At 41.6% G+C, this 23,645-nt stretch overlaps 1 protein-coding gene across 3 annotated transcripts in view; it reads right to left on the bottom strand.

The window, feature by feature from the left end:
- Positions 1 to 15,248: 15,248 nt before the first annotated feature.
- Positions 15,249 to 23,645, bottom strand: part of CACNG7 (calcium voltage-gated channel auxiliary subunit gamma 7) — a 68,160-nt gene continuing 59,763 nt past the window's right edge. For all 3 annotated transcript variants that reach the window (XM_070766875.1, XM_070766874.1, XM_070766876.1), the window contains one exon: positions 15,249 to 16,226. In XM_070766875.1, coding sequence (XP_070622976.1) covers positions 15,969 to 16,226 — 258 coding nt within the window. In that variant the 3' untranslated portion in view covers positions 15,249 to 15,968. The remainder of the gene's footprint in view (positions 16,227 to 23,645) is intronic.

Genomic DNA, 23,645 nt, shown 5'->3' with positions numbered 1-23,645 from the left:
GAGAGGGGCGGCATACGAACAAACAAACAAACAAACAAATAGACAAACAAACAAACAAATAAATTTTCCATCTACTTGCATTTCTGCGTGGGATCTTTCAGTTGCTTCTATATCAGCTTGCCTTTTTCCCCTCTTCTTGTTTACCACAACTGCTTCCCGACTTGAATTCTTAATATGAATTTCATCTTAAGGTGTTGAAGCTCAGCAAACTGGGTTCCAAAAGGTGAGAGTTCTCATATTTGGCAAGTTTAAGATGGGTGGAGTTCAATTCTTATATAATAATAATAATAATAATAATAATAATAATAATAATAATAATAAGGGACTGAGGTTAAAACATATGAAGAACAATTTCAGGAATTGGGTATGTTGAGTTTAATGAAAATAAGGACCAGGGGAGACATGATAGAGTGTTCCACTATCTCAGGGGTTGCCACAAATAAGAGGGAGTCAGGCTCTTCTCCAAAGCACCTGCGGGTAGAACAAGAAACAGTGGGTGGAAACTAAACAAAGAGAGAAGTAACTTAGAACTAAAATTTCCTGACAGAATAATCAGCCAGTGGAACAGTTTGCCTTCAGAGGCTGTGGTGCTCCATCACTGGAGCCTTTTAAGAAGAGACAACCTGGACAACCTTTTGTCTGAAATAGCATGGGATGTCCTGCTTGAGTCCAGGGTTGGACTAGAAGACCTCCAAGGTCCCTTCCAATAAGGATGATGAGAATGATGATGATGATGATGAGTCTTCAGAGAGGGGCGGCATACAAATCTAACAACTTGAATTGAATTGAATTGATGGTGATGGTAGCTCTTCAAACTTGGCAACTTTAAAATGGGTTGGACTTTAAGACGGATGGATTTTAATTTCCTCATTCTGGCTGGGAAATTCTGGGAGCTAAAAAGTGTGATGGTTGAGAAACACTGTCTCACACCCTCCTGCTCCCCACCTCCTGAGTTCAATCCTGCCTTGTCCCATTTTCCTTAGGTGTCTTCTTCAGAAAACATCATTCTGAGATGTTTTATTTCAAATTCAAAAAGAGGGGAAAAAATGTGCCACTCACACCATCAAACATTTGACATTTTGGCGAACTCCCCAGCCAAATGCACAGAGAATTAAATCTCGAATGGGGGTGGGCAATGCAGGATTTCAATGCCTCTTTTCAGTTCTCTGATGGGTCAGCCAGGAAGAGTGAACATTAAGTTGTGAACTTGGTGGCAACTAGGGAGTAGGAAGTATAAATGTCTCCTGGTAGCTGGTTTCTTGCTTATTGGAGGTTGCATTTCCTTTACTACTATGATCAGTTTGGATTCTGATGATTGAGTGGGGTAGTCATTACAGCTACTCCTTTGTGTTTGTCTAGTTATGCGCAATATCTATATATCTGCAAAATGTTTTCTCTCTAAAGATAAAATATTTGTGGGAACTCTGGATTCTTTCATTCTTCCTCCAGACCTCCTGCTGCTGTGTAATTTTCTGAAGTGGCTTTGCAGGGTATCTATGGAGATTCTCAGCCATCCAGGTCATGGTTCTCCCAAAGCTGCTAACTGTATTTTGCTTTTCCTTGAAAATGTTTCATTTCCCTGCATGAAAAATGAAATGTCTTCAAGAAAGAAAATCAACCTCCCTTTGCGTTTTGAAAAAGCAGTTTTGGGATAGTTTTGCAAAAATAAAATTGTTTTTTTTAATTGTGCCTTTATTGTTTTTATAAATAACTCAAGGCAGCAGACATACTCCTTCCTCCTCCTATTTTTCTCACAACAACCTTGTGAGGTATGATGGACTGAGAAACACTGAACAACCCAAAGTCACCCAGCCATTTTTTTTGCCTAAGACAGAACTACAACCCGTGCCTGAGAAAATACGGAATATTTTGAAATTCTCTGGAACATTTTGAAAACACACTTTACACCAACTCCAACTCCTTCTCTAGATTAGATAATATGTGATTGGAAAAAGATGTATTAACTCAGCATATGACTAACAGACAAATGCTTTCTTTTGTAAATATTGCTGGACAACAAAAATTTGGCTTCCTGAACAATTTTGGATGCAGCTGATAGATTTTTGGCTGCTAATCAGACAAATAACCTGTAATTTAACCATTTTATGGAGTCTTTTGTTTTTATACTATGGCAAATATACACCCTTCAATACTTCTTGGCTCTGTTGAACACATGAAAGAAACAAACGAAAACATGGAACTGTTATTGAAGCACTTGCAATACACCAAGTACAACTGAGATGTCTGTGGAGAATTAAAAGTAGTGGCTCTACTGTTTAGAATGCAGCTTGGATATACCAACTGCTACTGTTGTATATGCAAATGGGACAGCTGTGCAACAGAGGCACTTTACATTAAAAAGAATTGACCGCTCCAAAAGAATTTGGTGTGGTTTTTTTGCCTCTGCTTCACATAAAACTCAGACTGATAACAAATGTTGTGAAAGTTATAAACAAGGAAAATGAAAGTTTCATTATTTGAGACCGATGTTTCCAAGAATAATTGATATCAAGATTAAGAAAAGCAGATTTGTTGGTCCACAGATCAGATACGTCATCAGTGACAAGCAGTTCAAAGATCTGTTAAATACTGAATAATGCATTGACTGCCGATCGGTTTCTGGATGCAATTCAAAGTGTTGGTTATGACCTATAAAGCCCTACATGACATCAGGCCAGATTATTTGCAGGACAGTCTTCTGCTGAGTCCCAGTGACTGGTTAGGTCCCACAGAGTCAAGCTTCTCCAGGTCCTGTCAACTAGACAATGTCATTTGGCGGGGTCTCGGGGAAGAGCCTTCTCTGTGGGGGGCCCGGCCCTCTGGAATCAGCTCCCCCCCCCCCCCCTAGAGATTTGTACTGTCCCCAATCTCCTTGCCTTCTGTGCCACCAGGCTTGGGACCATTAGACTCTAGCTCCCTGGCCGACAAGTGTAGGTATGTTTTGCAGTTTAAATGGGAACGAGTGATTTATATGTTATTAGGGTTTTTTAAGGAATTTAGCTAAATTAATTGGATTTTAGATATTGTTTTTGATATGTTGTGAGCCGTCCCAAGTTCTTGGAGAGGGATGGCATACAAATCCAATGAATGAATGAATGAATGAATGAATGAATGAATGAGTGAATGAATGAATGAATGAATGAATGAATGAATGAATATTAAAATGTGAATGCGATTTAGGTTATTCTATTATTATTTATAAAAGATAATATATGGATATAAATTGCACTGAAGGTAGATGTGATGTTATGTATGTTTTTTAATGTGGAGAAAAAAATTATTTTTTTTTTTAAAAAAAGAGCTGTTAGTGGGGCAAGAGAAAATTACCTGGAAAGCATTCAAGGATGTTATTGAGAATTTTCTTGGCAGATGGAGATCACTGAACAACATTCAGATGTTTGGCAAACTTCCTACAGCAGGGCTATCAAACCTGTGACATGTTGTTGTCATACGACGTGTCACAATTCCCCCCCCCCCTTTGCTAAACCAGGGATGAGGATGGCCAGTGTATGATGTAGTTGACCTGCAGGTCACAAGTTTGAAGTCTCTGTCCTACGGTGTACAAGACTGTACTGTAGTCTACTGTAGTGCAACATGTCACTGAAGATTTTCTGCATTCACACGGGTTTCTTTTCTGAAAATCAGTGACACACACAGTGTATATATGTTTTCACCATGACATTGCTACAATGGAAAAATATATATCAGGGCAATTAGGATCCCATCAAAGCTTGCTGACTGCTATTTTGCTAGACATTGCAGCGAGATACATCGGACACTTAGTATAAATGAAAATCAGGAGCAAAACACTTTTGTTCCTGTTGAACTCGTGCAGCATGTCAGAAACATTATGCGATGAAATACATTATAGTCATTATAAGTAGTCCGTATTTCTCAAGATTCCTATGTGCTGCACTCATTCTGAAATTATATTTGTGATCAGTTTGAAGAGCTCTATTACGATCACCAAAAGTCTTTCAGGAAGCAAAACCTCTGAAAAAAATTCTTCTCTAGTGTTGTGGTTAGCTCTGGCCCAGCTCCTGCCCCAAGGACTGTGGATGTGGGGGAGACATCCACATGCTGCAGGCCTGTTTTGCGCCCCCCCCCCCCGGTAGAATCTGCTGATGAAGGCTTCTCTGACCAAGAAGACATGAGTGACAGGGAGGAGGAGAGTGTGGCAGACAGCTCAGAAGGAGATCAATTATCTAGCTCCTCCTTGGATTCAGAACAAGAGTTAATGATACAGCCACGCCTGCGGAGAGCGATGCATAGGCAACAACAACTGAGAGATTATTATCAAAGAAAATGAGGTCACCTGTGGTTGGGTGGGGCTGTGGTAATTAGTGAGGCTGCTATAAATAGCAGCCTGTGGGTTTGGCCATTGTGGAGGATTATCTGATCGTTGTGTTTCGGTACTGCTTTACTGACTTTGACCTTTTGTGTGCTGATTTTTCCCCGCTTTGAAACTAAACCAGAGCAAAGTGTGTTTCGCTTTGTGAAAGAAGAAGGACTGTGAATTGCCTCACAGCTGCAAGATAAGTATCTCAGAACTGATAAGGGACTTGTACAAATTACCAATTTGTTTGGAGACGAGTGCTCTTTGCTATACCAAAAGAGGGCTTAGTTTATGTGAATTTTCATTATAAAGAACATTGTTTTGAATTTTCAAACGTGTGTGTGTCTGAAATTTGTACCTGTGAATTTTTGGGAGGAGTCTACCAGAGAGCCCAACAGAACATCTAGTGTATTTGCAGTTTTTGACAAGGGTGTAAGGGGTTTATATTTGTTGCTATTTTTAATCAACTTCTGTGAGGCCTCAGTCACCAGTCTTAGGCCGTTTAGGCTGTTTACATATTGAAATTAAAAACAGCCGCAAGAAAAATAAAACCAAAAGTCTAATACATGTTCATATTGGAAAAAGATAACCAGCTCGATCCACAGCTCACATTAGAAAAACATCTCTCAGCTGTGGCGAGGGGGGCGTTTGCCCAGGTTCGCCTGGTGCACCAGTTGCGGCCCTATCTGGACCGGGACTCACTGCTCACAGTCACTCATGCCCTCATCACCTCGAGGTTCGACTACTGTAATGCTCTCTACATGGGGCTACCCTTGAAAAGTGTTCGGAAACTTCAGATCGTGCAGAATGCAGCTGCGAGAGCAGTCATGGGCTTACCTAGGTATGCCCATGTTTCTCCATCACTCCGCAGTCTGCATTGGCTGCCGATCAATTTCCGGTCACAATTCAAAGTGTTGGTTATGACCTTTAAAGCCCTTCATGGCATCGGACCAGAATATCTCCGAGACCGCCTACTGCCGCACGAATCCCAGCGACCGATTAGGTCCCACAGAGTGGGCCTTCTCCGGGTCCCGTCAACTAAACAATGTCGGTTGGCGGGCCCCAGGGGAAGAGCCTTCTCTGTGGCGGCACCGGCCCTCTGGAACCAACTCCCCCCGGAGATTAGGATTGCCCCTACTCTTCCTGCCTTCCGTAAACTCCTTAAAACCCACCTTTGTCGTCAGGCATGGGGGAATTGAAACATCTCCACCTGGGCATGTTTAATTTATATATGGTATGCGTGTGTGTATGTCTGTTAGTATATGGGGTCTTTTAAATCTTTAAACATTTTAAAAATTGTTGGATTATTTATGATTTGTTGTTACATGTTGTGAGCCGCCCCGAGTCTTCGGAGAGGGGCGGCATACAAATCGAATAAATAATAATAATAATATTGATATTGGTCAGAATAAATTGCCAAAGAATGCATCCTATCCTAGGACTGACAGTTTTATGAACAACCATAGAGCAGGCATGTCCTTGGCAACTTTAAGAACTATGGACTTCAACTCCCAGAATTCCCCAGCCAGCCATCATGACCGAGCAATTCTAGGAATTCTAAGATTTGTAGTCCATAAGTCTTAAAGTTCCCAAGGTCAAACATCCCTGCAATGAAGCATCAGAGCCATATAGACATAGGGCTGAGGTGGGGAATGCTGCTCCTACAGGAAGCTACAGGAAAGGCACATTGTGAGTTTGTGACATCCCATAAATTCACAACCTGGAATTGGCCATTTTTTCCAAATCTTCCTGGCTAAGTAGGAATGACCGGTTATTATCTGCAGTAATCCCTTACAAACTCTGTACATGTCATCTTCTGATTCATCTTCCCATTTGCCCTGCTGTGGCTAGGAAATTTAAACCTTTTTAAAATTTCCTATTTAACGTCCTTGTCTACATTCTCCTTTCTTGGTTGAGGGAGGGAGGAAGGGGGACAGGGAGGGGTGGGAGGGAAAGAAAGTGATTATTTTTTGGGTATAGTTTTTATTTTAGCACAACTTCCTCTTTCTCCTCACTCATTTAAAAACTTTTATTTCTACTACTTCCCCTAATGCAGAACCTTGGGTTTGGTTTTGCACCACAACTCCCCCCCCCCTTTCTAAAAATCTCCCAATTGCACTTTCCTTTCCCACAATCCCTGTTGTTCTTTCTTCTTCTTTTTCTATTCCCCACCCCTTTTAGCTCTCTCTCTCTCTCTCTTGCTGCAATGGTTATTCTCGAACTTTACCTAATTTTTCCCCCACTAGATATCTCTCCCTTCCCCCCCCCCAGCACAAATCTCACATTTGCTGCATCCAATTGCAGGCATCATCTCCTATTGTAGTCTTTCTGGCTTAGTTTAGACCACTCCCCTCTTCCCCCCATCAAAGACTTCAGTCTCACCACCATCACCCAACACTCCCCCCCCCCATTCCCTGTTTGACGTGCCACATTAATTGCATCCTTCCTGATTCCAGTCCCTCTCCATCCCCACCCAGTTCTTCTATGCGGCACAGTTTCTGCCAGTTCCTCTGTTGCCACGTGTGCATCCAAGGTACCACATTCCCAGCTCATTGCCATGGTGACCATTAACCCCTTCTACATTTGCCAGGAGGCTGAGCGGCTCTTGATGCTTCCTTATGTTGAGTAAGAAAGTTGAAGGACTTCCAGCCTCTCTGGATTTCTGCTCCTCTGAGCTCTGTGGAGAAATAGACCCCTGGACAAAGAGCCAAAAATCCCAGACCCCCCCCCCCAACCCACACAAATGACCCTGCCAGATTCCATTCTCCCTTTTCTGATAAAAGTAACCCTTTCTCACTCCATTTTTGGGGACAAATTTCCTTCATTTTCCTGCTTTCCGTGAATTTTCTCCCCCAGAGAATCAAAATTCTGCTGGTTCTACCCAGGAATAAATAAGTGAACCAATGCAAGGAGGCATCTCTTACTTTTTAATTATTATTTATAGTCCACCTTTTTCTTTCTTTCTTTTTTCCTTTCTTTTCCTTTTCTTTCTCTCTGTCTCCCTTCTTTCCTTTATCCTTTATCCATTTATTTATTTATAATATAACTCCTTTCCCATAACAACAATTATGTGGGTTGGGCTGAGAGTGAGTGACTAGCCCAAAGGCACCCAGCCAATTTTCATGGCTGAGATGGAGCTAAAATTCAAGTTTCTTGGATTCTAGACCTGAACGTTCATCACTAGGTCAAACTGACTCTCTATGACCCATTGTTTTAACTCCCTGGGCCTAAAAGAAAGAAATTCCTAACCACTGGATAGATTTTCGTAGCCTTATACACTCTGGAATTTTTTAGGATTTCACCAGAGAGGGAACTCCGTAGCCACGATGCCAAACTTGTTTTGTTTGAAATAAAGTTTATTGAAGTTGTATTTACAGTATAATACAGAGTAAATAATATTTTTTGTCCCAATCCCTCCACATTGCAAGGAGGGAGATGGGGTTGGGACACTGTATTAATAATAATCATAGTAATTAATAACAATTTCCTTGTAATTATTTAAAAAACCAAGGTTCTTTTGTTCATTAAACACCCCCTCCCCTTAGAATCCCCTTGCCCCCTACCCCATTCAACCCAAAAAATCTAGGATGCAGACTAATAAAATAACACCAGTGTCTTTCGAAACCAGCACTGTGGCTCTGCCTCATTTGTTGCAGAACCCATTTTTCTCACAATAGCAGCTCCCTACTTGCTTTATTATTTGAAATTCCATTCTGTTTAACTTTACTATTAATAGAGAATAAAATGCTGGGCTGGTACCAAGATGTGTGTGTATGTGTGTGTGTGTCTGTTTTGCACAAAGCCGAACACTTGTTTCTTCCATAATGTGATCAAACTGCTATGAATAGCAATATTTTACTTAAGGGAAGTATATGGCTTGATCGTGTTTATTTTTCTCCCCAAGCCATCCTTCTAACCTCAGTGTGGACATCATTCCCAATTCCTCCTCTCTTTCATCGGTGTGAATGTACAAGATGGCTTTTAGCCCTTGAAAGTCTTTTTTTTTTAATTATGTAAAATATTTAGCTCCATGCATGTGGAACCCAAGTATTGACAAATGTGTTATTTCTCTCCGTGTCCAAATCCACGAGCCAGAGGGACCCATCTTTATTCCTCTTGCAGAATATCTGTCTTAGCAGTTCTAGTCTGGATGGAAGCTGAACAGGTGCACCTTCCGCCAACTATGGGATGTAGGATTGGTGAAAGCCTCAATTATTTGATTTTCATTCATCTGTGAAGGCACATGAGCCCTGCTCTTTCCGAGCACAATAAAAACAAAAGCTTTCCTCTTGCTGCTTTCAGCTCTTTTCCGCAGGAAACCATGAGTGCGGAGTTAGCAAATTGAGGTTTCTGAAAATACATTCGCACCTTTCAAAGTTACATTCGGGAGGAATCCTCACCAGATGTTTTCCCCAATGCTGCAGAGTCACCCTTCTTAAAGTTATGGGAAGCGTCTCAGAAATCGGGCTGCCATGTTTATTTGAAGTTTTCCCTTTCCTCTGCATGCACTATGTCTCCTTCCTCAGAAAGCTCATGAATAGGAACACGGATAGATGAAGAGGAGTAATTGTCCTTTCTTGATTGGTATATACTCAGACTGTGCTGCCATGGTACATAGAAATGTTCTAATTTCTGGATTCACATAACAGGTTGAAACTAGCCACGAAGGTGGGATCATAGTGTCATATACATTGCCTTATCTAGATTGCAAAATCCTAGATGACCTCTAGATGCAGCAGCAACAGCAGATATAAAATTCTACCTCTTGGGTGCCACCTGCTGTTCAGCTCAGGTACAGTATCTTAACAATGCACTCAGCTGAAATCTGGGCGGCTAGTTTTGTACTTGCCTCCTGTAACCCAGTCTTACATGCCCCTTGGCTGCTAGGGCATTGAGCCCATTTGAAGCAATGATCCAAGGCCACATGTCACTAATAGACAATATCTCTCCACTCCTCATTCAGAGGTGGATCAGCGAACTGTCCAAAGTCAACAGAAGCAGGTGTCCAATTCATGCCTTCTGAACCCTGAATAATCCAAAGGTTTATTCCCGAGTCAGAATGCAAAATATAAAGGACCAAGACTTACATAGCAGTCACTTTATTGAATGGTCTCCTTCCTACTGTTTTTTTTTTGTAATTTCCATTATTCTTCCATGCTTTCTATCCTGAACTGCAAAAAGCTCTCTCTTTCAATGCATCCCTCCTTTAAATGGTTTCAGCAGTTCCTGAATTTTGTGCAGACCCTGCAGGAGGAGAGCCATGCTTAGTTGCCAGAAGCAAAAAGATCAGAAGCTCCCGAAAACTTATGCCTTTTAATTCAACACACACTAGTCGGAAATTGTGCTACTGAGGGCTTCTGGTTTAAGGGTGGTTTAGGGGGTGGAATGCGACAAGCGTGAGAAAGTAAACACTGCCCTAATTGAATGTGCTTGGACCCATCTCTCGAAGAGATTCGTGGCAGCCAAGATTGCAATGTTGATCTTTCAATTTTGTTGCTGTATCCCGGAGCCAGGAACCAGCTGGAAGCTTGCCTATTGCACATCAGCCACGGGATGCAAAAGAATGACCTTCTCACAAACTACCAGTTAGAAAAATGTGGGAAGAAAGCAGTGGGCATTCTTTTTATGTTTCACACCGTCTTTGCACTTGCTTGCGGGTGTGAATTTTCATTCACAGCCTGTATACCTTAATCTTCCATGTGTCAGCAAGCGTATACAAAGCTGCAAGACTTTACACACCTGATTACTACAGCAAACAACCACCCACTTTAGTGGGATTTATTTCTGTGTAAACAATCGGAATATGATATTTTTCCCCCCCTTCTTATTAAAAAACATAATCCTGTGTTCAAAGCTCTCATTTGTCACCCAGCATATATTTTGAATAAACATTGCTTTTTAAAAATCTTGAATGTTCTGAGTTTTAATCATTTTTATAGAGATGCAAAGAATAAGCCCCCCACCCCCCCACCCCAAAAAAATCCTTATAATAAATGAGGCTGTAATACTGTTTAAATAGGATGACATCAATGAATCTTTCCATGGGCATCCGTTAAAAACATATAAAATAAAGAATATATGTTTGTTTATTTAAAAGAAGGTTTTTCTTTTCTGAAAATGCATGATTGAATATGCTGTCATATTATCTCAGCAGGTTCACTGGGCTGGAGGTTTAGATATCTATGACTAAATTCACTTAAGCCCTGCTTAAGAACAAGAAATTATTTTTCAGCTTTCTGTAACTGAGTAATATCTGAGCAAATATGCATAGGACTGAGTGGTAAAACCACTTTAATCCCACAGCAATGTTACTCAGCATTTGATTACTTACTAACATCTCTGCTGTAAAGTCCTTACATCTACAGATTCCCTATGGCAACCTCTTGGGCTTGGAGGAACACCGGGGAGGAGGTGGTTCTGCCCAGTGCAAAGAGCTGGCACCCACAAGCACACACAACTCCATTCACCTGAGTGGCAGCTGCATGGGTGCCACTTGTGCAAATGGATCATTGCGCACAAGGGTGACCCACCACTTGTGCAAATAGAGCTGCGTGTGCACATGTGCCCGTCAATCACATGCGTGGCCGTTCCAAATATGCCCCAGGAGTGGGCGGCAGTCCAGACCTTGAGGACTCCCGCCTTACGGTTTCTATTAAATTCCCCCCCCCATCAGGATTTTCCTTGTTGTCAAATCAGAGCTTCACTGAGGTCAGATGTTGTGTTCCGAAAGGAAAACTACTGGCCCAGGTAAAGAGAGTTTCCCAGCAGATGGAAACAACTTGGAAAATTTAAGATCTTGTCTTCCCTCTCGTCTGATTGCTTACCAATCGAGAGATGATCTCGTGGACCTCAGGAGCGTTATAGACCATTTCTTCTCAATTATGAAATGACATTTTGCTCTCATGGTGGTTGTTTGGACTGGCTAATGGACAATGCCCAAGATAAATAGGAGCAGAATGGGTCTTCCTGACTGAAGCCACAAAAAAAAATATAATAATAATTGGAGAACGCACCAAAGAACAAACCCTTCAGACTTTGCCATGCAGCGTTTACAGTGGCCCGCTCCTCTTATCTATGCCGTGGTCCTTCGTCTGAAAGGGCTGCCTTTAAATAGGAAGCAGAAGTCAGTATTATTACGTATCTGCCACAGTAATGTTTTCTTAGACATTCGAGATCAAAGGGACTAGAAACTTAATTTAGGGCAAAAGAGTAGGTTTTTTCACTATCCTGATCATTCCCAGCGCCTCCTGGAGGGCAGGTGTTTCCATAATTCATACCCATAGTCCCATGATTCCCCCCACCCACACCCACCCCAAGATTAGAATGTCTTATTATAGTGTCACTATATACAGCCATGAAAAGTCAGTGGTTGACTTTGGGTCAATTGCTCTCTCTCTCTCTCTCTCTCTTTCTATCTCTGTGCCCAGTCTACTTCACAGGATTGTTGCGGGAAGGATGAGAGGATATTGTTTTATATATATATACATACATATGTATATATTATATATATATATATATATATATATATATAAATGTGGGGGAAAGACTTATTTAAAGCCAGGTACACCCTTTTGCAATGGAGCAAGGGTAGCAACTCCTCTTTTTTGCTCTGAATAAGCCGAGATGGAGAAGCAAATAGCAACTAAAACACCAGGGGAGATGCCCTTGAGCGAGGAGAAGGGGATGAAAGCACGTGCACGAAATAGATCTTGTGCCGGATTGCGATTGTGAACGCAGTACCTGAAGGTGAACTGAGCTGCAGTAGATGCTGACACAGCAGCATCAGCAGGAGACATGCCGGGGGGGGGGGGGAGTGCAGGGGTGTGTGTGAGATTCAGGAGGCTCTTTGCGCGCCAGACCTGAGTCAGCATTTTTCCTCCCCTTCCTCTCCCTTTTCAAAGCCATCCAGAGGGATCTGATGCTCTTTATCCTTCACAAATCCTTGTGATTTGCCCGGATCTTTCTACTTCTATGGTGTCTGCACACTTATTTTTCCTCAATGGCCTTCTAGTGCAGTTCATCGCCATCACTTCAAACTGGTATTTTTTTAAATTAAAAAAAACAGGAGGCTAGGATGGTCTTTGCTTCTCTCAAGAAGCATGCGCTGCAAATATAGGGGAAATTCTGTATTTGGGGATGACTTCCGTTTCCAAGTTTCTCAAGTTTCAAATATGTGGATTTCTACTCCCAGAGTTCCCCAGCCAGCCAGGGGATTCTGGGTATTGAAGTTCACACCCCTTAAAAGTTGAGAAACATTGATCTCCCTCTTGCAAAATGGATGAGCCACTTAATCCAATAAAGCGATGTTCCTTTCTCATTCCTTTTAAAGAAAATGGAGCGTTCTCCTCCCCACCCTTTGCTTGTATGATGGGCCAGAAAAATAGGCTGATTGGGGTGGGTGGGAGGGGTGTTGTAAAAAAAAAAATCACTAAGGAAAAATACAATCCTCTTGTCTTACACAAGATGTAAGCATGGGGCTGAGGTGAAAGGACAGGTAGTCCCCAAGTTACAGCCATTTGTTGCTTAGTGACCATTTGAAGTTAAAATGGCATTGGAAAAAAGTGACTTAAGACCATACCTACGACCATTATAGCATCCCATGGTCAATTTAACAACCCCAAGGATTCACTTAATAATTGTGGCAAGAAAATTGTTAGGTGGGGAAGACTTAACAACCTTTTTGCTTTGCATCAGAAATTTTGGGCTGCATGTGATTATAATTCAAGGACTACCTGTGTTTCATTTCTGTCAAAATAACTCCTTTAGACCTAGCAAGATTCCTCACATGTTTTTCGTTTACTGTTTACTGCTTCACTTTTCCACCAAATGCACTCTATTTTTCTGTCCCCTCCTTTTTTTTTTAATCCAGCAATTTATATTGGCGTGCTTGCTTATCATGGCATTTTCTTCCAAATTTCATTGCAATTTTCAATACTTGGTTCTTCTTGGCTCAACACTGAATACACAGGAGCAAGAAAGGCATAGCTGAATAGCAGAGAGAAAAGAGGAACAGGGAAAGGTGTTTTTTTAAAAAAAATGATAATGGATATATATATTAAAACAATGGAATATCATAAATAATTAAATTAGATCAGGGAAAGGTAAAAACATTGGGCATCTGGAATGTCTCCACCAGCAATAAAATCTGTAAAAAATTGAAAATTGAAATTAATTAAAAGATGAAAATGTGGTTAATTAAAAATTAAGAGCAAAGGAGCAGAAGCCCCAAAAATATATGTAATTTTTTTAAAAAATGGAGAAGGCAGTAAAGCAGTAAGGAAATTGAGCAAACCACCAATGAATAATGCCTGAAATAAAATTGAAAGAGTTGAATACTAAATTCTTTTATGAGTGTGGGGTTTTTTCTTTGTAATTATATATGTGTGTCTGTGTGTGTGTGTGTGGTTTTCACCTCGCTGGCCATACGTGGCATCAAAATGGAAGGAACCATGACTGAAGAGAGTCTTGCACTGTAAGGAACTTCGATTTGTGGCCGACTATGGCCAGGTTGCTTGGGATGGAGGTGGCATTTGAGGCATTGATGGCTGGAAGACACTGTTAGTTCCTTACCCCTTTATGATGATGCATTAGTTGTTCTTATTGATTGGGGGCGGGGTTTTCCAAATGAAAATGACTCTTCAAAAAGGTTTCTTGAAGAACAACCTGTAGAGTCGTTTCTTCACAATACTGAAGAAAATAAAAACGGAGAAACAGCCAGGAAGTTGAGTCAGCAAGAAGGTAAATGACATGAAAGGCTTTGGAGCAGTTTTAGATGTTAGCTAGGTTACTTCCTTCAATGAGAAGAACAATGAGATTACAGAGGGGGAAAAATATCCCTGATAGGATCCATCTATTAGCCTGCTATGATGATGCCCTATTATTTCAAAGGTTTCAAGAACAGGCTTGGAAGCAGTATCAAAAACTTGCCAAAATGGGTCAGTTGTGACTGTATTAAAAAAAAAAAGTGGCCTAGTCATTGGTTGACATAATCCAGAACAGGGATGTTCAACCTTTGACTTCTGTGGACTTCAACTCCCAGAATTCTTTGAGTTCAAGTCCACGAGTCTTCAAGTTGCCAAGTTGGACATCTATAAGATGAGAACGAGGGAGCAAGAACTGCAGTTAGGGATACAGAAAAAATTACTTGGATTGCTTCTAACTACAATTCGTAATTAAAAAAATTATTGGGAGAGGGGAAACCTACAGGAAATTGCTAGACCAGTCTAGCAACAATCTAAGAATTACGCTTTATTCCAGAATACAGTTAGTCCTTGACTTGTAACCCTTCATTCAGCTACTGCTTGAAGTTATACCAAGCACTGGGGAAAGTGACTTATGGCCAGTCCTTTTGCAGCAACACCAGGATCACATGATCAAAATCCGGGCACTTGGCAATTATTAATGTCCATTGGATCCCAGAGTCATGTGATCACTGTTTGCTTGCAACAAGCAAAGTCCATAGGAAAGACAGAGTCACTTAAGGACTAGAATGATTCATTTAACAACCATGGCCAAAAAAATAGCCATAAAATCATGCTGAGCCACTTAACAACCACTTACTTAGCAAAGGAATTCTTGCCTCATTTGTGGTCATAAGTAAAGGACTACATGTAATGAAAAGAAAAATAGCAAGATACTTCGTTGAACCAGGCCAGCGGTAGGCAAAGTTGGCTCTTCTATGACTTGTGGACTTCAACTCCCAGAATTCCTGAGACAATCATGCTAGCTCAGGAATTCTGGGAGTTGAAGTCCACATGTCATGGAAGAGCCAACTTTGCCTACCCCGGAACCAGGCCATTCTTAGTCAAACCAATATGGTATCCCAATGGTATACCTGTCATTTCTTACTAACATCATGGAAAGGTTTATTGTTTGCTGATGGATAAAGCTGGAGAAATGGGGGGGGGGGGTGTTTCGTCATGGAGGAAAATAAAACAAGATGCCATTTGATGTCGCCAAGAAGAGTAAAGCAATTATGTGCTGTTTGATAAGAGGGGGACACTGAATCTCTCCGATCAAGAATTGGTTAAAAAAAACCCAAAATCCAGCATTTGCTAATTCTTCCTCTCAAGATCTGAAAAGCAGAGATTGTTTCACAACCCCGTTTTTGTCAAATCTTTGGGGAGAAGGTTGAGGGGAGCATGCCTGGCGAGCTGTTTCTTGATAGCGACTCCAACTCTCTTGAGTGAAAGGAGAAAAACATTTGAAGCAGCGTAGCAGCTTCGTGCCGCTTCTCGATCCATCTGTGGAGGATCAGGAAGGTAGGGAGGGACGAGGAGGATTTTTTTTTTCATTGGATGGTGGAGCTTCCTGGAAGAGTCCAAAAAAATAAAATAAAAACAGGTTTCCAACATGAGCATCAGCAATTATAGGTGACTCCCACTAGCTGGAGAAGAAGAAAATGGGAGAAAGGGAGAGAGAGAGAGAGAGAGAGAGAGAGAGAGAAACAGAGATGGAGGGAGAGGGGGAGAGAGAGAGATGGCATTTATAGCAAAGCAGATGGTAGAAGGTCTTCAAAGAAGGAGAGAGGTCCCCATTAGTAGGGCATCCTCAAGGGGGGGGCTGAGGGGATTGGACAATGTAGTCTACAAGCAAAGGTCAGGCTCCGTGTCCACCATGTTCTATGGCAGGTCTAGCAAGGTGATGTTGATATGTGCATATGTTCGGGATACTTGATGGCTGGCGGGTAGTTCTGAGTCATCTGGATGGAAACATCACTAGAGATGTCAGAAGGGCTGCGCCCACGGTGCCACACTTCAGGGTGCAAGAACTGGCCCGAATAGTCAGAGCAGTCGCTCAAGCGCGGACGGTAGAAGGCCGGGTGCGGGCGATACATTTCCTCTTCGGCGTAACGCTTGGTGAAGAGGTACACGGACATCACACCTGCACCCTGCACAGAAGTGACAGAAGGAAGGGTCGAGATTAGGATACAAAGGCATCATGAAAGACACAATTACAAGACAGGCAACACCAGTATCAGTAACTCTGAAGAGGGCACCTCCCTGATGGGAGAGCTGTTAGGTGGAATAAAATACAACGACAAATAGTTTTCACTGCACCGGTTACTCAACTTATCATCACAATTGAGTCCAAAATTTCTGTCACTAAATTGAGATGGTTGTCACATCTTTTCCTTTTAACTACCTTTCTTGCCACAATTGTTAAGTGAATCACTGCAGTAGTTAATGCCACAGTTGTTAAGTGAATCTTCATTCCTCATTCATTTTGGTTGCCAGAAGGTTGCAAAATGGGATCACATGGCCAGGTGTGCTGTGTGCGCAGCTCTGCATGTCCGGTGTGAGTGCACGTCCGAGCAAGATTTTGCTTCTGCACAAGTGCAGGAAGAAAAATCTCACAAGGGGATGCACACGCATGCGAGATTTCGGTGATATTTTTTGCTTCCATGCATGCACAGGAGCAAAAATCACCGAAATCTCATATGCGCGTCCCCTCGGGAGATTTTGCTTTCTGCGCATGACATGCAAAGCTGAGTGCGCAGTTCAATTTTCGCTACCGCTATGGCATTGACCGTACTTGTAGGAACCCGCTACTGCACATGACCGTGGGATATTGTAGTACCTGGAGTACCTGGTACATAAATACATGCCAGTCACCAAGAATCCAAATTTTGATCACATGGTCATGGGGCTACTACAATGGTTGTAAGGGTGAAACATGCTCATAAGTCACTTTTTTTCTCTGCCACTGTAACTTCGAATGCCTACTAAATGAATTGTTTGTAAGGCAGGGATTACCTGTAGTTGTGAACATTAGATTCTAGGGCAGTGATGGTGAATCTTTTTTGCTTGGCGTGCCCACGCCAATTTCTTCCCCCCATGCATGGGCCCATCTCACTCTGACCCCTGCGCATGGGTACAAGCCCCCGCGCCCTTGCACATGCGCAGAGGCCTCACTGAAGCTTATGACAGTGAATAAACAACTCAACGGGCAAGCCAGAAGTTTGGGAAAAGAGACTTCCAGTTCTCCAATTGGACTGTTTTTTGCACTCCAGAGCTTCAGGAAGCTTCCCTGAAATCTACAGAGGGTGGAAAATAGTGCAATGGGCAAACTGGAGACCATTTTTCTGAACTTCTGGTTTGCCCATTGGGCCATTTTTTGCACTACAGAGGGTGAAATGGCCTTCCCAAGGCCAAAAATCAGCTCACCAGCAAGCACATGCCTGCTGGAGCTGACATAGGGCAACGTCTCACGGGGCCTTTGATATGGCTCCACATGTCATCTGTGGCTCGCGTGCCATAGGTTTGCTATCACTATTCTAGGAGATAACATGTTATATTTTATTATAGGGAGGGGGGGGGGGAAACCAAAGAAACAATTGGTCCTCTAAAATAAAAAATGGCAAAGAAATAACAGACAATACGGACAAAGCAGATTGTCCGTATATACAACACATTCTTCGTATTTGTCTTCACTCAAAAAGAAGCTGTAAACCAACAAACCAATAACACAGCTGCAGGATATAGAATTGGAACTCAACTCCACATCAGCAAAAAGGCAGGAAGAGACCACCTGTTAGAACTCAACATGTACAAATCTCCAGAACCAGAAGGACTACACCCCAGAGTCCTGAAGGAGCTAGCAGAGGTCATTGCCGAACCACTTTATCACATCTTCCAAAGATCATGGCTCACAGCAGAACTACCAGACAATTGGAAACAAGCCGATATGGTCCTCACAATTATTGCATGTTGTGAGCTGTTCCGGGTCCTCAGAGAGGAGAGGCATGCAAGTCTAATAAATAATAATAATAATAATAATAATAATAATAATAATAATAATAATGGCAAAGAAACAGACCCAGGAAACTACAGACCAATTAGCCTTATGTCAATACCGGGAAAATACTAGAAAAAATAATCAAGAAACAGATCTGCCACCCTCTAAAGACAAATAACATAATAACCAACAGCCAACACGGGTTTGTCATGAACAGATCATGCCAAACCAACCTCATCCCATTCTTCAATACTGTGACCAAATCAATTGACCAGAGCAACACAGTGGATTTAGTATACCTGTATTTCAGCAAAGCTTTCGACAAGGTTGACCACAATCTACTACTCCACAAACTAGAGAAAAGTGGGATAGACAGCAACATTACCAGGTGGACTAGCAACTGGCTGACCAACTGCACTGAGTGAGTAGTCCTAAATGGGTCCATGTCCACATGGAAATAAGTCAGTAGTGGGGTACCACAAGGATCAGTCCTAGGCCCAGCACTTTTCAACATATTCATTAATGACTTTGATGGGGGAGTAGAAGGGGAACTAATCAAATTTGCAGACAACACCAAGCTGGCGGGAGTGGCCAACATCCCAGAGGATAGGCTCAGGATACAGAGGGACTAGTGCAATGGACCCAAACAAACAAAATGAAGTTCAATGCAGAGAAAAGTAGAATCCTCTACCTAGGTAAGAAAAACCCAAAACACACATACAAAGTGGGTGAAAACACTCTCTAGAGCAGTGAATGTGAGAGAGATCTTGGAGTCTTAGTGGACAACAAACTAAACATAAGCCAACAATTTGCAGTGGTGGCTAAAAAAGCCAACACAATCTTAAACAGAGGAATACACTCAAAGACAAGGGAGGTGCTAATACCACTCTATGATGCCCTAGTTAGACCACACCTAGAGTGTTGCATTCGGTTTTTGTCACCACACTACAAAAGAGACATTGATACTATAGAAAAAGTGAAGACGAGAGCAACCAGAATGATAAAGGGATTAGAAACTAAAACATAGGAGGGAATGTTGCATAAATTGGGCATGGATAGTCTTGCAAAGAGGCAGTCCAGGGGGGACATGATAGCAGCAGGGAGGACAAATACTTGAGAGGCTGCCACAGAGAGGGGGGTACACATTATTTTCCAAAGCACCAGAGAGCCAGACAAGGAGCAACGGTTGGAAGCTGTCCAAGAAGATAAGAGGAACTTTCTGACTGTGAGAGCGATCAACCAGTGGAATGGCTTGCTTGCTGAAGTAGTGAACGCTCCAACACTAGTGACCTTCAAGAAAAGATTGGACTAAACCAGAGACGTTCTTGTGGGAATTTTACCAGAAAGTTTTAATAGAGATCTACTTAATTGTGTGTATATTAATGGCGGCTAGAATTGTTTCCACACAAAACTAGAAATTGAACAGGATACAGTGTTCCCTCTAATTTTTTGGGGTGGGTGGGTGGGCGGAAAAGTATAGTGTCTGAGCGGCAGTCCCTTCAGGACTGGACGGCACAGAAACAATAAATGAATGAATGAATGAATGAATGAATGAATGAATGAATGAACGAACAAACAAACAAACAAATAAATAAATAAATAAAAAACCCACCCTGTTTTGCCTCAGAGAATTTCAAAATAAAATACTGTACTGTGTGTCTATAACAGTGAGCTCATAATAGGGCAACTCTATCAATATCAAAATGCCACTTAAATAGTTGAGCTAGTTTCAAACTAGATTTTGATTTTCTTTCTCTCTTCCTTACTCCCATTCTTTTTCTTTTTCTTTTCCTTCCTCTCTTTTTTCTATCTGTTTCGCTCTCTTCCTCTCTTCCTCTCTCTCTCCTTCCCTCTCACTCCTTCCCTCTCGGCTTCTGGGCAGGTTTGGAAAACTCTGAGTTGATGATGATTTTTAAGTGAGCGATTGCTCAGCTTAGAGGGAACTATGACAGGATACCAACAGAAAGAGAAATAATAAGGAAGATTATGGATTGTTCTGAAATGAAAAGACTTACTTTGAGATTTAAAGATAAAGAAGATTCAGACTATTAGAGAATCTGGGGAAAATTTTACGAACGGATGGAAGTTAAAAATAATTAAAGTATATGAATATTTTTGTAAAAAAAAGTGAAGTAAAAGATTGAAAAAATAGCAGGTAGACACCAGATAAAAAAAAAGAAGAAGAATTGGTGGCAGCATTAGTTGCTAATGTAACACAAATTTAAGATGGTTTATGTTTTGTATTATCTATTTTTATTAGATTAGCTAAATGTTGGAGGGAGGGGATTTTTCTATTCTATTATTTTCCCCCTTTTCTCTCTCCCTTTCTCTGTAAATAATGATGAATATGGGATTTATAGAATAGAATAGAATAGAATTTTTATTGGCCAAGTGTGATTGGACACACAAGGAATTTGTCTTGGTGCATATGCTCTCAACGTACATAAAATAAAATATACATTTGTCAAGAATCATGTGGTACAACACTTAATGATTGTCATAGGGGTCAAATAAGCAATGAAGAAGCAATATTAATAAAAATCTTAGGATATAAGCAACAAGTTACAGTCATACAGTCAACATGGGAGGAAATGGGTGATAGGAATGATGAGAAAAACTAGTAGAATAGAAGTGCAGATTTAGTAAAAAGTCTGACAGTTTTGAGGGAATTATTTGTTTAGTAGAGTGATGGCGTTCGGGGGAAAAACTGTTCTTGTGTCTAGTTGTCTTGGTGTGCAGTGCTCTGTAGCGACGTTTTGAGGGTAGGAGTTGAAACAATTTGTGTTTGATATTGAGATTTTGTTTTTGTTCTTTTCTCATATATCCATATAAAGATCCACAGAATTAAAATTTTGAAATGCTTCACATTAATTAGGTAACTGGAGTCTAAAAGATATAAAGAACAGTTGCAGGAACTATGTCTAGTTTTATTTAAAAAAGGACTAGAGTTGACATGATACTATTGTTCCAATATCTCAGTGGCTGCCTCCAAAAGAGGGAGTGAAGCTATTCTCCAAAGCACCTGAGGGTAGAACAAGAAGCAATAGGTGAAAACAAAGAGAGAAGCAACTTAGAACTAAGGAGAAATTTCCTGACAGTTAAAACAATTAATCGGTGGAACAGATGCCTCCAGAAGTTGTAAATGCTGGAGGTTTTTAAGAAAAATTTAGATAACCATTTGTCTGAAGTAGTGTAGGGCTTCCTGCTTGAGCAAGGGGTTAGACTACAAAATCTCCAAGGTCCCTTCCAACTCTGTTATTCTGTTATTGGCTTTATCTAGAACAGTGTTTCCCAACCTTGGCAACTTGGAGATATCTGGACTTCAACTCCCAGAATTCCCCAGCCAGCATTCGCTGGCTGGGGAATTCTGGGAGTTGAAGTCCAGATATCTTCAAGTTGCCAAGGTTGGGAAACACTGATCTAGAATATGTATTCACAAAGGTAAAGCTGCTGTGGCATCGCTGCAGTTAATTGTGATCACATGATAGTGGTTAAAGAAAGGTATTAAAAATTAAGATTTAAAAAGTGCGGAGGGGGAAAAAAAGGAAAAGGGAAAGGGAATTTAGAAGAAGAAATCATGCAGATCATTATTTCCTAGTTTCCAATAAGGAAGCCCAATGGAGAAGCCTGCAGGAAGTCAGAATTCGTTCCTGCTCCTTTTATTATTTTGTCTGCCTGTGGTCATTCTGTTTTCTCTTTAGGTAAGGAAATATCTTTGAAAGGATCACCCAATGGGTCATGCCTTGTCTTCTGTGCCTTAAGGGTACTGTTGCTGGATGCCTTTGGAAAAAGAGGGAAACTACTGTTAGATGGCTACAGTTAGCAATGACTTAACGGGTGGGGACAAGACAAGGACATTGTTTGCCCAAAGAGGAAAATTGTCAGAATATGATTTTGCTGTGATGAACAAAATTTGTCCTACACTGGCAGCCTCTAGAAGACATAAAGTGGCATAAAGAAGAGAGATTACAGGCAGAAGACTCCTTTAAGCCTAGAGCCAGTTTTGTGTGTCCTTGTCAAGACCAGTGTTTTTCAATCAGTGTAGCGTGCCGCGAGACATAGTCAGGTGTGCAGTGAAGAAGGAAGCTCGGGTTTCGGTCTCGCAACTTTTTGCTGAGAGAAAGAAAGCAAAAGAGAGAGAAAGAAAGAGAGAGAGAGAAAGAGAGAGAAAGCAAGAGAGAGAGAGAGAGAAAGAAAGAGAAAAAGAAAAGAGAGAAAGAGAGAGAAAGCAAGAGTGAGAGAGAGAGAAAGCAAGAGAGAGAGAGAAAAGGAGAGGAAGAGAGAGAGAGAGAAATGAGCAAAAAGGGAAGGAAAAAAGAAATGAGAAAATGATTGAGACAGAGAATAAGAAGAAAGAGAGAGAAACAAAAGAGAGAGAGAAGTGGCTCTTGATTTAAAGCATATGATAAAAAGCACCCAAAAATAAGAGAGAGAAAAAACCCAGCCCTCACCTGTTTTTGAAAATGGTTCAACAATGTGTACACACACACACACACACACACACACACAAGGTGGGGAGGAGACATGGATGGAAAAAGAGAGGAGAGTGTCTTAGGGTGTCATTTTGTGTCATTGTGGTTGGTGGTGTGCCCCAGGATTTTGTAAATGTAAAAAATGTGCCGCGGCTCAAAAAAGATTGAAAATCACTGGTCAAGACAACACTGATTTTTCCAACCTCCCTTAAAATGCAAAACAAGGTATTCCAAGCAATCAGCGTAACTTGTTCTTTTGGAAAAATTCAAGGTGCTAGCTAGTCATCATCTATAAAGTTCGATGTAGCACAGGGCCAGGTCATTTGCAGAACCACTTCTCCCTGCAAGTATCTGCCTGTCCCATTAGGTTAAACAGAGTGGATACACTCCAGTTCCCTTCCTTTAGATGCTGTCATTTGACAGAACCTCAAAGGTGCACCTTCCCTATATATTTACCTTTTGGAATAGTCTCCCACCGGAAATTGAAGGAGTCACTGTGAACCTTTTTTTCCCCTGGGTGCCAAAAGTGCATGTATGTGCGCTATCGCACATGTGCAAGTGCCCACACCCATAATCCAATGCCTGGGGAGGGTGAAAATGGCTTCCCCCTAGGAGCCGTTTCCCAACTTCTGGTGAGCCCATTAGGCCCGTTTTTCACCTTCACCAGGCTCTAGAGGTTTCCCCATCCCCACAGAGGCCCTCTGTAAGGCAAAAATGCCCTCCCATAGCCTCTGTGTGAGCCGAAAATCAATTGGCCAGCATGCAGATGGATATTGGAGCTGAGCTAGGGAAATGGCTTGTGCGCCAGCAGATATGGCCCGTCGTGCCACCTGTAGCACCCGTGCCATAGGTTCACCATCACTGCCATAAGAGAAAATCTGGCTCTTTCCCAATATTTAGGGGGCTGCCACTAAGAAGACAGGGATCAATCTATTCTCCAAAGAACCTGAAGGCAGGACAAGAAGCAATGGATGGAAATCGAATCAAGGAGAGAAGCAACCTGGAATTAAGGAGAAATTTACTGACAGGAAAAATAATTACCGTATTTTTCAGACTATAAGTCACACCAGTGTATAAGACACATCAACTTTTCAAAAAGG

Source organism: Erythrolamprus reginae, chromosome Z (genome assembly GCF_031021105.1).
Source record: "Erythrolamprus reginae isolate rEryReg1 chromosome Z, rEryReg1.hap1, whole genome shotgun sequence".
Lineage (NCBI taxonomy): Eukaryota > Metazoa > Chordata > Lepidosauria > Squamata > Dipsadidae > Erythrolamprus > Erythrolamprus reginae.
Note: the sequence above shows the minus strand (reverse complement) of the source record. Positions and strands in the feature narration are given on the sequence as shown.